The sequence below is a fragment of the Paramisgurnus dabryanus genome, chromosome 13 (genome assembly GCF_030506205.2).
Source record: "Paramisgurnus dabryanus chromosome 13, PD_genome_1.1, whole genome shotgun sequence".
Taxonomy (NCBI): domain Eukaryota; kingdom Metazoa; phylum Chordata; class Actinopteri; order Cypriniformes; family Cobitidae; genus Paramisgurnus; species Paramisgurnus dabryanus.
This window is the reverse complement of record NC_133349.1, coordinates 31,741,826-31,755,191: the sequence shown is the minus strand read 5'-3', so window position 1 is coordinate 31,755,191 and position 13,366 is coordinate 31,741,826. Positions and strand designations below refer to the sequence as shown.

General features: G+C 44.3%; 1 protein-coding gene across 1 annotated transcript in view; it reads right to left on the bottom strand.

Annotated features, from left to right (window-relative positions):
• The window catches only part of grik2 (glutamate receptor, ionotropic, kainate 2), a 257,567-nt gene that overhangs the window by 97,026 nt on the left and 147,175 nt on the right, over positions 1-13,366 (bottom strand). The window contains exons 8-9 of the mRNA XM_065246360.2: positions 13,146-13,253; positions 12,017-12,130 (exon numbers count right to left, since the gene is read on the bottom strand). Coding sequence (XP_065102432.1) covers positions 12,017-12,130; positions 13,146-13,253 — 222 coding nt within the window. The remainder of the gene's footprint in view (positions 1-12,016; positions 12,131-13,145; positions 13,254-13,366) is intronic.

Here is a 13,366-nt window from a genome sequence, read left to right as displayed (position 1 = left end):
TTCATCATTTTAAATTGCATTTATAAATTCTTAATTAAATAATGGAATTTCAAAATGTATTTCAAAAAGCGATTTAAAAAGAGAAATAAATAACTGGATTTATAAATTGAACTACAAATACAGTTTTAAATTAGGCGTTTAAAAGGGCATTTCTGTTTAACTTTTCTGTTTTCATTTTCCCGATGGTTTTCCTTATTCTTTTCGCTATTTGATTTGCTTTTCGTTTTAGCCTCTCTATTTAGCTTTTCCGTGACTCTTTGGGTCCTTGCAAATGGTCAAATGAGAAAAGCAAATTAGCTATGGCCAGGTGGATGTAACAAGCTCGCTGATTGGCTCCGATTGTACGTCATGCACAGATTTATATATCTCGGATGAGGACCCAAAGAGTCACGGAAAAGCTCAAATTAACGGAAAAGTTAAACGGAAATGCCCATTTAAATGCCTAATTTAAACCTGTATTTGTAATTCAATTTATAAATCCAGTTATTTATTTCTCTTTTTAAATCGCTTTTTGAAATACATTTTGAAATTCCATTATTTAATTAAGAATTTATAAATGCAATTTAAAATGATGAACTTATTGAGTATTTTATGTTGTTTTTATAAATTGTTATATTAATTTGAACTATTTATAAATGGATTAATATTTCATTTCTATGTTATTTTATAATCTTTTTATTGCCTAATAAAATGTTACATAATGATTGTTTTTGTAACTTTGTCTATTTATTTATAGATTAATTAATGAATTTTTAAACAAATCTATTAATTGCTATTTTTATTGTCCAGGTAGTTATTAAATATTGAAGTTCCCTTTCAGTCGGTCACTACGACGTCACGTCGTGACCGACGAATTGGGAACTTGCTTAGAGAGACCAATCTGCTTCGTATACTACTAAAACGCCAATGAACTTGGCATTGAGATATTTGCATAATGCTGGCGCCGCCCCGCCAGGTGCCTTTATAAGCAGCAGGTGCAAATAGGGAAATTAGCTTTTTCGCTTCGAAAGCCGGCTTTATCTGCTACTGAGAAGCTACTTTACTCTGTTGGGATTTGATTGCTGAAGTTGGTTGAACTAGCAGTATCACAGCGGACGCTTCGCTTATTCCACGGCTCTACATCTGTTTATTGTTTTGAGTTTAGTGTGTGCGTTGCCTTCCTGTGCGCATCATCAGCTGAGCATCTGAGTGAATTTCCCTAAAAGAGTGATACGAGAGAGCTTTGTGCCTTGTTAAAGGCAGCCACTCTCTCGTATATGCGGGGATCAGCGTCCTTTTCAGGATAGCTTTTCGCCCGTGCGATCTTGGATGCGAGAAGTATAAGGGTTCCAGTGACGGTCACGAGCGCTGTCTTCGTGCTCAGGCATCGAGCACTCCGGGGCTGCGTTCGTGGAGAGTTTCTGTTCTCTCTGTGAGAGCATAACCCTCTTGGATTGCGGAGACGACTGTCGTTTCTACGGGAACGCTGTCCGCGCCTTTGCAGTGCTGACGCCGCCATGGTGCGGCTGTCAAGCGCTCGCAGGGCGCCCTTCGCGTCACTACGCTGAGTAGGACGGAGGATGCGTCCTCCACCTACCGGCCTTCTCATCCTCAGCCGGTTGAGGCTCCGGTGGAGACTGCAGAGTCGTGTTCTACGATGTCTGCCGAATCCATTGGACCTCCTTCTGGTCCCGTCACTTCTGCAGCATCAGAGGGGTGTCCATTTTTCCTCCGAGGCAGAGTCGTTCCGGAGATGGCGGCCGTGCCCGCGAGCGACGGAGACGGTAGAGTTGGAAAGGTTAACCCCTCTCCGCCCGAACCGTCCCGCCCACATGATTGGTACTTCGGAGCTGCTCGGGCCTCTCGGTCCTCTCCTCCTGTGCCTTTCTTCCCCGACGGCACGAAGAGCTGACGTGATTTGCGGCCGTCCGGCCGTTCAGCTTTCACCCCTCACCTCCCTCACCAACGGAGCCGCTAAGGGCGGGGACCCCTTCAGTGGAGCGGGATGCGTTCCTGGAGGGACCACCCAACCCTTCCCTCCCGTGTTTGTAGACAGTCGTCCGGTTACGGACGCTGCCCATCAGGCATGCCGGAGAGGCGGCTTCAGCCCTGCACGTAATAACGTTGCTGCAGGCTCACAAAGGATTTACCAGGGAGGCCGCGACCTTCAGTCGTGCGATGTCCACCTCAGTGGTTCAAGATCGCCACCTTTGGCTGTGTCTGGCTGACATGACGGACGCAGACGAGAACAACTTGAATGCTCCTGTCTCACAGACCGGCCTCTTCGGCGAGCCAGGGGAGTCGTACAGCTCCGCTGCACAGACTGAGGCGATCTCCTAGGTCATGCCCCGGCGGAACAGAGCTGCCCTTGGTCCACCACGCCGGCTCCTCAGTCTGCCTCTCGCCGTCGGCGTCCTGCGGCGACCACCTCCGTTCCCCTCCTCGGACCCCATCTCGGCAGCGCAGGGGAACCGGTCGTCAGCAGCTCGCCCCGCCCGCTTAGCCGCTTCCCGTGAAAATCGGGAGTTTAAGTGGCCAGTGAAGGGCGACCCGGATTGGCAGAGGATCACTCTTCAGGAGATGGAGCTCCCTTCCCCGATAGAGGGTCGGGTGGAAAATCCTTGGTTTGCATATGTTCCACCGGCTGTTTAGCCGGTACCCACTAACCACACATAGAGTGCATTCCTCTTCCCTCTCCAGGTCTCCAGAGGATCGAGAGAGCCGTGAGCGGGCACACACCAGCTCACCCTACCTCTCCTCTATCGCCAGCGGGTGACCTGAGGAGTCCGAGCTCTCCGCTGAGGAGACCGGACCACCAGCACCCTTATCGGAGTCTGCGCTCTCCGCAGAGGAGACCAGACGACCGTCACCCTCAGCGGGCTCAGGTCAGTGTCACACACACATACTGTAGATGTTTATGCTGTCACAGCAGACGCACCGGCAGTCCCACCTGTCTCGCTTCGCTGCCCCACCGCGGGTACTTCGGTAGTGTCGTTATTTCTCCTCGTACGGTGCCTGGGTGCTTGGCTTCAGTTCCCAGCCCGTTTCGTTGGGTTTTACGCACGATCCGCCTCGGTTACGAATCCGGCACACCCCAAAATTCGGGCTTTCGTTTCACTGTAGTGAAAGCGTCCGATGCACATGTACTGCGTGCAAAAGTCGATATCCTGTTGGCGAAGGATGTTCGAGCCGGTCCCTCTTACCGAGATGATGATGATAGGGTTTTTCCAGCCTTTATCTCATAGTACCCAAAATACGCGGCGGGTTACGATCGATTTGATTTACGCACCGGCTCTACGAAGGTGTTCTTTTTGGATGATAACGCCGAGGCTCGTATTTCAATATTCAGATCGGTTTGCAGCCTTAGACCTGTAGACGTGTACTTTATGTGTCCATCTCCCCTCGCTTTAGACCGTTTTTCGCTCTGCGTCGTGGGGTGGGCATATTAATACGAAGTACACCATTCGAGCTGTCTCTCTCTCTCCGTGTCTCCATGTGCTAGTCACGGCATTAAAATGTCAGAGAGAGAGCGTTGTTCGCATTCTGCTTTTTTCTACGTCGACTTATAATAGCCCGTTCTTGGCAGACGTGCGCGAACACAGAGAGTTAATGCTTTGGCATCTCGCTCGTTTAAGTCTTCAGGTCCACTGGGAAAGAGCAACTTTGCCCCGTGCAGAGGATCCTTTTTCTCAGTATGGAAATAAGACTCGGTCGACTAATTGACGTGTTTAACAAGAGCGCGCAACCAGTCAGTTCTGACTTGCCTCGGTTTAATTCGAGGGAAGTACGCGGTCCCTCTGAAACAATTTCAGAAGCTCCTGGACATATGACAGCATGCTGCGGTTGTGACGCCGCCCGAGCTGCTTCATATGAGACCGCTTCAGCTTTGGCTTACGATCGAGTCTCGAGGAGAGCGTGGCACACCGACATACACCGTGTAAACATTGCACCTGCGTGTCATTTAAATTTTTCCCCGTGGTAGACCCGGCATTTCCGATAGAAGATATGCCCCTGAGGGGTCTCCTGGCATTCTGTATATTGCAATGCCCTCAGCACGGGATGATCAGCCACGTATGACGGGCTTGCAGTCTCAGGGGTGTGCGTAGCACCCCAACTGCCGCGAGCGGTGCGCTGTATATCTGGGACTTGTACGCTCCGCTATGGAGATGCGAGGGAAGGATGTATTAGCCGACACCAATAACATTGCGACTGTTGCGTTATTTACCGTTAAGGCGGTTTTGCGCTCTCGTCACCTGTCGCATCTCGCTCGTCATCTCCTCCTTTGGAGTCAGAAGCATCTGAGGTCCCTTCGTGCCATTTACATCCCGGGTTCGCTTAATACAGCGGCAGACGCGCTTCCCGAGCTGCGCCCCCGGCGAATGGCGACTCCACCTCCAGACGGTCCAGCTAATTTGGAAGAAGTTCGGTTGTGCGTAGATAGATCTGTTTGCGTCGCCGGACGATACCCACTGTCGCCTATTTTATTCACTAACCGAGGGCAGCCTCGGCGTGGATGCGTTGGCACACAGCTGGCCGCGGGGGGTGCGTAAATACGCATTCCTTCCAGTGAGCTTTATTGCGCAGACACTGTGCAAAGTCAGGCAGGACGAGGAGAGCCTTTTATTAGTCGCCCCGTACTGGATTGGTTTTCAGAGTTAATGCTCCTCGCGACAGCCCCTCCCTGACGATTTCCCCTGAGGAAAGACTTTCTTTCTTTAGGAAGGGGCACATTATGGCACCCGCGCCCCGACCTGTGGGATTTCCATGTATGGTCGTTGAGCGCGCGCAAGGTTTAGGTGATTTATCGCAAGCGGTATCTAACACCATCGACGCGGTTCGAGCACCGTCCACAAGACGGGCTTACGCGTTTAAAGAAACCTTTTTCGTCACCCGGTGCTCTTCGCAACGCGAGGACCCCAGAGAATGCCCATTAACATTGTGCTTTTATATCTTTAACATAGGTTAGATGGTAGGCTGTCCCTCCGCCATTAAAGTTGATATCGCCGCTATTTCTGCTCATCACTCTCTTATAAACGGCAGATCAGTTGGCCGGCATGATTTAATTATTTCATTTTAAGAGGCGCTCGCAGGCTAAACCCCTCGCGCCCTCCCTCTTTCCTCCTGAGACCTGTCCATGGTGCTGAAGCCTTCAGGTCTCCCTTTTGAGCCTTTGCAGTCTACGAGTCTGATGTTTTTATCAATGAAAACTCTGACCCTGATAGCATTGGCCTCCATGAAGAGAGTAGGGGATTTACATGCATTCTCTGTTGACGATTCGTGCTTTTAGTTTGGTCCTGCTGTCTCACTGAGACCCAGACCAGGCTACGTGCCCAAAGTTCCCACCACTCCCTTCAGAGATAAGGTGGTGAGCTTGCAAGCGCTGCCCCCGGAGGACGCAGACCCAACCATGGCTTTGTTGTGCCCCGTACGCGCACTGCGACTCTACGTGGATCGCACGCAAAGCCTCAGGACCTCAGACCAGCTCTTTGTTTGTTATGGTGGCCAGCAGAAAGGGAAAGCTGTCACTAAGCAGAGGATGTCTCATTGGATAGTTGATACTATCGCCCTGGCTTATAATCTTCAGGGTATTCCTTGCCCCTTTAATTTGAGAGCGCACTCCACACGGAGTGTTGCCTCATCTTGGGCTTTAGCTCGTGGTTCCTCGCTAACAGACATCTGTAGAGCTGCTGGTTGGGCGACACCTAATACGTTCACTAGATTTTACAGTGTTCGTATCGAGCCTGTATCCTCTCGTGTTCTTTCCTCATCAGGGGGAGCACGGAGAGCAGTCTCGCACGTCGGCTTGCAGCCTCCAACTGATGCTTCATAACTGTGTCAGTATGGAAGGCCTTCAGAACAAAAATGCGTAATGGTTTGAATTGTTCTTCCTCCGCTGCCTTGGCAGCCTTTGTTGCGGAGCATTGGCTGTCAGCCTTTCACTAGCTGTATCCTCGCGAACCTACGTGTCTGGCTCGGGCTCCACATTGTGTCCCACCGGGTTCCTTTGTGAGTATTTTCCGTGGGGTTAATCCTACCAGCCCACGTTTCCCTTAGCAGAGCACTGCTTTGCTTACACAGTCACGGCTGTCTTTATTCCTCAACTACGGTTGACTTCGCCCACCATTAGCCCTTAAGACGGGCGGTGGCTTCCGCAGCGTTCCTATCCCGCTCAGGTAGGGCGCTTCCCAGTCGCTGGCACTTCTGTGGGGTTAAAGGAACATCTAGTGCCCGGCCTTCTGCCTTAAAACCTATCTCCTCCTCCTTAAGTGGAACCGGAGGGCTTTACGCAGACACTGGAAGAGGTCAGCCCCTAGTGGCGTTTTGGTAGGGATTCCCAATTCGTCGGTCACGACGTGACGTCGTAGTGACCGACTGAAAGGGAACGTCTCGGTTACGGATGTAACCCTCGTTCCCTGAAGGAGGGAACGGAGACGTCACGTCCCGTCGCCACAGGTGCTGCCACCTGCTGTTTATCGGCCGGTCTCATTTTCCCGGCTTTCTCAGCAAAAAGAAGCTAATTTCCCTATTTGCACCTGCTGCTTATAAAGGCACCTGGCGGGGCGGCGCCAGCATTATGCAAATATCTCAATGCCAAGTTCATTGGCGTTTTAGTAGTATACGAAGCAGATTGGTCTCTCTAAGCGAGTTCCCAATTCGTCGGTCACGACGTGACGTCTCCGTTCCCTCCTTCAGGGAACGACGGTTACATCCGTAACCGAGACGTTCTTTATTACATTCTGCATGACTTTTGTGGTCCTCCATACAGACAAGAGCCCAGTCCAGTAAAAGAATACCTCTTTACCAAATGGTTGAGCACATTTTTAGTCAAAATATTTTATTGAGAGGAGTACCTAAGCTGATTGAGCTATCTCTACTATATGATTGAGGTATGCTATGCCAAAAAATCCACTAGATGTCAAAGTGTCAATCAACAGCACTTGTCACAACATTTCTTCTTAGATGGATGTCAGAGACAAAGAAATCACTCCTGCCATGTGAACTGTTCTTGGAGAAATTTACCATTTTTTTACTTATTACACTGTCAGAGCCATAACTTTATAAAATTATGTTACTTGGTGCCAAGAAAAAAAAACTTTAGTATGTTTCTAATAATTTTTAAAAACGTGCTTTACCAAACTGTTGTTTTATCACTTTATGGTAAAAGTAAAACAAATATGCTAATGCTTTTAGATAATCAATTTCTGTATTCAGAATATACTATTTGCTGAGAAATATACATTTCTGATCATTCACAGATATGAATATGGAACCCAGGCAGTAAAAGGGTTAAATAGAAAATCTATTATAATAGTATATAAATATATACATTTTGGAATTTATTTGACACTTTTTTGATGTTCATTGTAGTGTAAAAAAAGGAATGGGGTGATGGCAGGATGACAGAATTTTGTATAAATAATATGCAATTCAGATTATAATAAATAATAATAGAATGTTTAATAAACATTTATACAAAAGTTGTGTTCATCTGGTTATTTTTGTCTAGAAGTTCTGAATGGCCGGTAACTACAAAATTTGGTAGCAAAATTGGCTGGTGAGTGAAAAAGTTAATTTGAAACCCTGTTTGTGACTCTTCTCATAGATGTGCATGTGATCCTAACACAACTCTATTCTTATTTTAAACCAGTGCACCCTTTGACAGCAAAAGTCCATCATTTTAGGCATTAAGCAGTAAAACTGAGGATCATCATACATTCTCCTGCACACTGGGTTGGAATAACATGACAGTAGTTTAATAACAGAAGGCGTTTTCGGGTTAATATCCCATTAGGTCTAAAGATAGTGCTGTAAACACTGCATGAATATGTTTTTCCACTACATATTGTTTTGTTGTGTGTCTCTGTGTTCAGATTTGCCAAAATACCAAACATGAACATTGCTCATCAAGTTCTTACAAGACAACAGTTTTTAAAATAACAATTTATAACACAACAGTATGTCAACAATTATGTCACCCTCAATTGAGGAATTTTAGGGGAAAATAAAGAGACATGGTTAAATGAGGCAAGGATCCTGAGCTATGAATAAACAATAGTTTCACTGTATGGCTACCTATACAATTTTATACAGGTAGCAGAAATACCCTTACAAGAACATGGTTTTCTCTGTATATTTCATCAGTAGTCACATCTGAAAAGTTGACAAGAACAAAGCTGCTATCCTGATTGGTGGTGAGAGACCGGAATGGATGAAACCGCCTCAAAGCACAAACTCTGAGTGATCCGTCATTCAGTGTGATCTGACACTACTGAGTTGCCTTTGGCTTCAAATATCAGAGAAGTTTGAAAAAAGAAGGTGAAGGGAGAAATAACAAAGATTTATCATTTGAAGAATATATTTTTTCAGCATCTGATGTTTTTAGGGCCTGATATCATTGCAGTGCATGGGAATGTTTCTAATGCTATTCCATCCCGTTGTCTAGCTGTGACTCTTAACTAAGGTTTGAACCGCTACTTCTTTTTGGTAATTCCAGTGTACGATGTGACATTTGGTTGGTGTGGTATTAGTCCCGCCCCTCCTCCAATGTGATTTGGCGGCTGATTAAAGTGACAATGACTATGTTTACATGCACCCTCATAATGCGATTGTAATGAGATTTTGTAAATATTACACTTTATCTCATGTAAACACAATACTTCGCTAAAAATAAAGCGATTAAGCTCATAATCGCAGCAAGTATAATCGTATTAAAATGTAGCGTATGCCGATGTTAATCGCAATACACAGCCATGTAAATGCTTTGATCGCATCTGTACCATACTAATTAAAGTGTGCATGTATTTTCAGTCACACACATTAGTAGTTAACTTTATATTAGTTTTTTTCCCCTGAACTCTGTCAACACGGCTCGCTGTCAGCAGTCTTTTGCCTTCATCCAGAAACACATCTATGTGAGTTCATTATTTTATGCATGTGTGAATAACAATTATACTTATTATTAAATAATCAGAAAATGAAAACTGCATATAAACAGGAGTGATGAGGTTTGCATTTAACCCATTCCATTGAGTAGTGAACATATGCACTGCAAGTCGTGAACACACACACACACACCACCGGAGCAGGGGGCAGCTATCCCAGCACCCGGGGACCAATTAAGGTTAAGGTGCCTTGCTCAAGGGCACCACGGTCACAACCTGCTGGCCGTGAGACTCCAACTCTCGGGTTACAAATCTGACTCTCTAACCACTAGGTTACGACTTCCCCTGCTTATTAACATCTTACTGCTAAAAAGTACTAAAACTGATTTTTGGTGGTGTACGTATAAATGTAGTCATCTGAGTCAACCCAGTCTCACCCCATTTCGTCAATATTTGACGACACTTGACCATTCGTCATATGTTGACGTGAAGGGTATACCTTTCGCGTCATTTTTTGACGAACTGGGGACTTCAATACTATTACGTCCGTTGCATTCTCTTTCCTATTTTATTACCATTTGCGCATCGGTTTAGGGTTAGATTTACATAATGACATCCCTACCCAAACCTAACTCTAACCCCAACGCCAGGTGACAACTGTTTCTAACCCCAACGCCAGGTGACAACTGTTTAATTTCGCGTACACTGTTTAATTTCGCGTACACTGTTTAATTTTGCGTAATCTAACCCTAAACCGACGCGCAAATGGTAATAAAATAGGAAAGAGAATGCAACGGACGTAATAGTATTGAAGTCCCCAGTTCGTCAAAAAATGACGCGAAAGGTATACCCTTCACGTCAACATATGACGAATGGTCAAGTGTCGTCAAATATTGACGAAATGGGGTGAGACTGGGTTATCTGAGTATAACCGTTTTTTTAACTCTCTGCGCGCGGATGAAAACCATGAGCGCTGGCGATTAGTGCAGACAAAAACCACCAGCTGTGTTTCTTCATTCTTTTAAAAACGTCACGAAACAACTAAAAACATACGAAGGTTTCAGGAAAAATGCTCTGGAGGCCACAGGGCATTACATTTTCCCATCCTTATTACAGCCAACAAACTGGAAGAACATTAATGCCTGCCATGCACATGTCCAAAAGTTGATACATATACTGTACACTGACTATTAGCTCCACCCAACAGAAGTCAGCCATTTTGGCTTTTCGTCAGTCATTCGGTCATGCAAAGACTGCTACCTGGGCATGGCAGGAGGGCTCTGTAGCACTCCATAATATCCAAAAAGTTAAGTTGATGCACTGACCACGCATACATGTACGCACATGTACAAAACTTGAACCTTTAAATATTCCAAACTTGGTCAAGATATTAGAGATGCTAAATTGCGAACAGATTTTTTATATCTTGAAAGCTTTTGCCATGGCAACGCATCAAGCTTTAAATACATAGGCATATTCAAGGCTCTTGGCATACTTAGAATAACATAACATTTGGCACACACATAATAGTTGTAGGCCGTTAGGGATGGGCAAAAGTTCAGGGGCCTCATTTATAAAGCGTACGCCAGTTCCCACACAAAGTTTGTGATCTATAAAAAAACGTAATGGGAGACTGGGCTTGCAAGGTGGGATATGAGGATGATTCATGTATGCACACTTGCAGGTGATCTGTGATTTATAAAGGGAACATTGCTTTGTTTTATACTGTAAGTCTTCATATTTTTTGGTGTATGCCATTTTTTGCTTTGTGCATACGAAGACTTTTAGTAAGGATCCTGTGCACAGTTTTATAATTAAGGCCCCAGATGCGGAAGTGGCAGAGGGTTGTCTAGCACTACCTTTTGTCTTAAATGTCCAATTCCTTTTACTTACAGTCCTGAAACTTGGTACATATATTGTTCTTATCAAGATAGACAACTTTCAAAATGACAGTCAATAGCTCCGCCCAACAGGAAGTTTCAAAATGACAGTCAATAGCTCCGCCCAACAGGAAGTTGGACATTTTAAATGTAATGCTGAATTTTGGACATTGGCAGGCTATTAACTTTTAAATACTCCTGCTAAGGGATTTATGCAGTAACCACCAAACTTGGTAAAAATGATGTCAAGACATTAAAGATGATCTCAAATGATGTCACTATGCCGAGGCAATACATAAACGATGAAATCAGGGAAACAGGAAGTGTCTAATATCTACTGCATACATTGAAAATTTTTAATCACACCTGAGAAATGTGTTTGGTTATGGGGTCTGATCATATTAATGTAGTTACTGTAAGTCACAGGCAAAGCACCACCAACTGGCAACAGGAAGTGTGTCACTTAAAACAGACTTTAAAAGAGTCCACACTGTTTCCCCGTTTATTGCACATGCCTACTGTGCATCGTTTTCTGGGGCCACCATGTAGCGATAGCGACATCATGCGAGGGCCCATTATCACTGCTTGCAGATTTTTTTTATTGCTTTTTATATATTGTTGATCTAACACAGTGCCATACTGATGTATTTTTAGCATCTAGATATTTGAATTTTGATGTGACATCTGAAGATTCCTAAAGATAGATTTAGGTACAGTTGTATTTTTTATATACATGGTTATATTTATAGGTGGAGGTTTGTACATTTTACACAATCTGCTCATGTTGGCATCTCCTTATAGCTCACAGTGGCAGTTTCACAGACAGGGATTAGACTACAGTAGTCCTAGACTAAAATAAATGTAAGCGCTGTCCAAACTGAAAACAACTTGCACTGACATATCTTAAAATACATCAGTGCCCTTTGTTTTGCCTCAAAATGCACACAAGTAATATTTTTAGTAAGGCATGTTTGTTAAAACTAGTTATATGTCCTAATTAAACTAAGACCTAGTTATGGCTTAAGCTTATCCCTGACTGGGAAACCACCCCATAGTGTTGTGAATTTGCAAAAGAGTGACTGGATTCTGACTTTAAAGTCAAACTGATACCAGAAATGTTTTGTTATGCATTTTTCACGGCTTTAAAGTAAAATGTTGGAAACATTAAAACAACATATTTATTAATTTATTATTGATGAATTCACGTTCAATCATTGAAATACTATGCATACAAATGTAAAAACAATATCTTAATAAAAGGTTTAATTTATTTACCAGTATTGTGGACACCACCAGTGATCTGTTGGAGAGCGAGTCAGTCACATTGGTTGTTTTCCCCTTCTGGTTTTCTGTCATGTTCAAACCACTCACAGGATCCCATGTGCCAATCTGCAAAAAGATATTTAACACTTCATATTTAAAAAATATGAAACATCCAAACATTGATCACTAAATGGGGAAATGAAGTGATCTGTGAGCCTGTGTGGAAGAAGACAAAACCAATATATTTATAAACGTGACATTTCAGATTCATTGCATATCATCAGAATTAAAAATAATGGAAATTTAGGGGCACACAAAAGAGGCAAGAGATTGTGTTTGTTTCAAAATCCGTATTGTTCCAGCCGTTTTGGTTGTGCAAATGAATAAATGAGTGACCATATTCCTCCATAATGGGATCTGTATTACACATTGTACCCCAGTACATGTAAACCGATAAAAGCACAGCCCCCTTTGTGAGTGTGTGTGTGATCATCTAATTGCTGGTTTTGGGAGTCTGGAGTTCAGGCAATGTGCCCATATAACCAACCGGTCAGTACTCCTGCACTTATACAATCTATCATTTTACCTATAAGAAGTCATGTAAAGGCTAGAGTAAACTGTTTAAACAGAAGATCTGATGATCATGACTGTCTCATTCCTCTATATTCAAAAACTCTCTCAGTACTGCAGAGAAGCCTCCCGAGTACCAGCAGATCAAAACAAGATGGCAAAGTGGAGACGTGCATGTTTAACCATCGAAAAACTAAGTACTTCAGAAAACACCAGGCCTGCCGTTTGTAATTGCAAATCACCTGTTTAATTCAGCATTCATGAGACTAAAGGGCTACTGAGGGCTTTATTATTAATGGGATAAATTATTCATAGATGTGCAGACATGCAGAAGAGAACTGGGAGGTCACGGTTTGTTTAGAGTCTCTCTCTCTCCTCTCTCTCTCTCTCTCTCTCTCTCTCTCTCTCTCTCTCTCTCTCTCTCTCTCTCTCTCTGTGTGTGTATGTATTTTGAGTGGGTGATTGGGGAAATGTGTGTTTGATCAGATGTTTGTCCATCTAGAGCAGCAGGTACATAACTACTGACATGTGAAATGTAGACGGAAACCAGAGGAATTTACAGCACAGCTACCTTATCCAAGCCTTCTTCCTTCAGGCTGATCACATCCAGATCGAAATCTGTCCTCAAGCCGTTGGTTCGGTTGAAATTTATTCGTCCGGTCAAGCCGTCCCAGTGGGCCTGTAGGTGTGGGAAAAATAATCATTACAATTGGCCTGCGCTATATGAGATGAATTCTTTCATCCTGGCCAAATTGAGAAAATGCATCATTTATCAGAAAGTACCTCTCACCT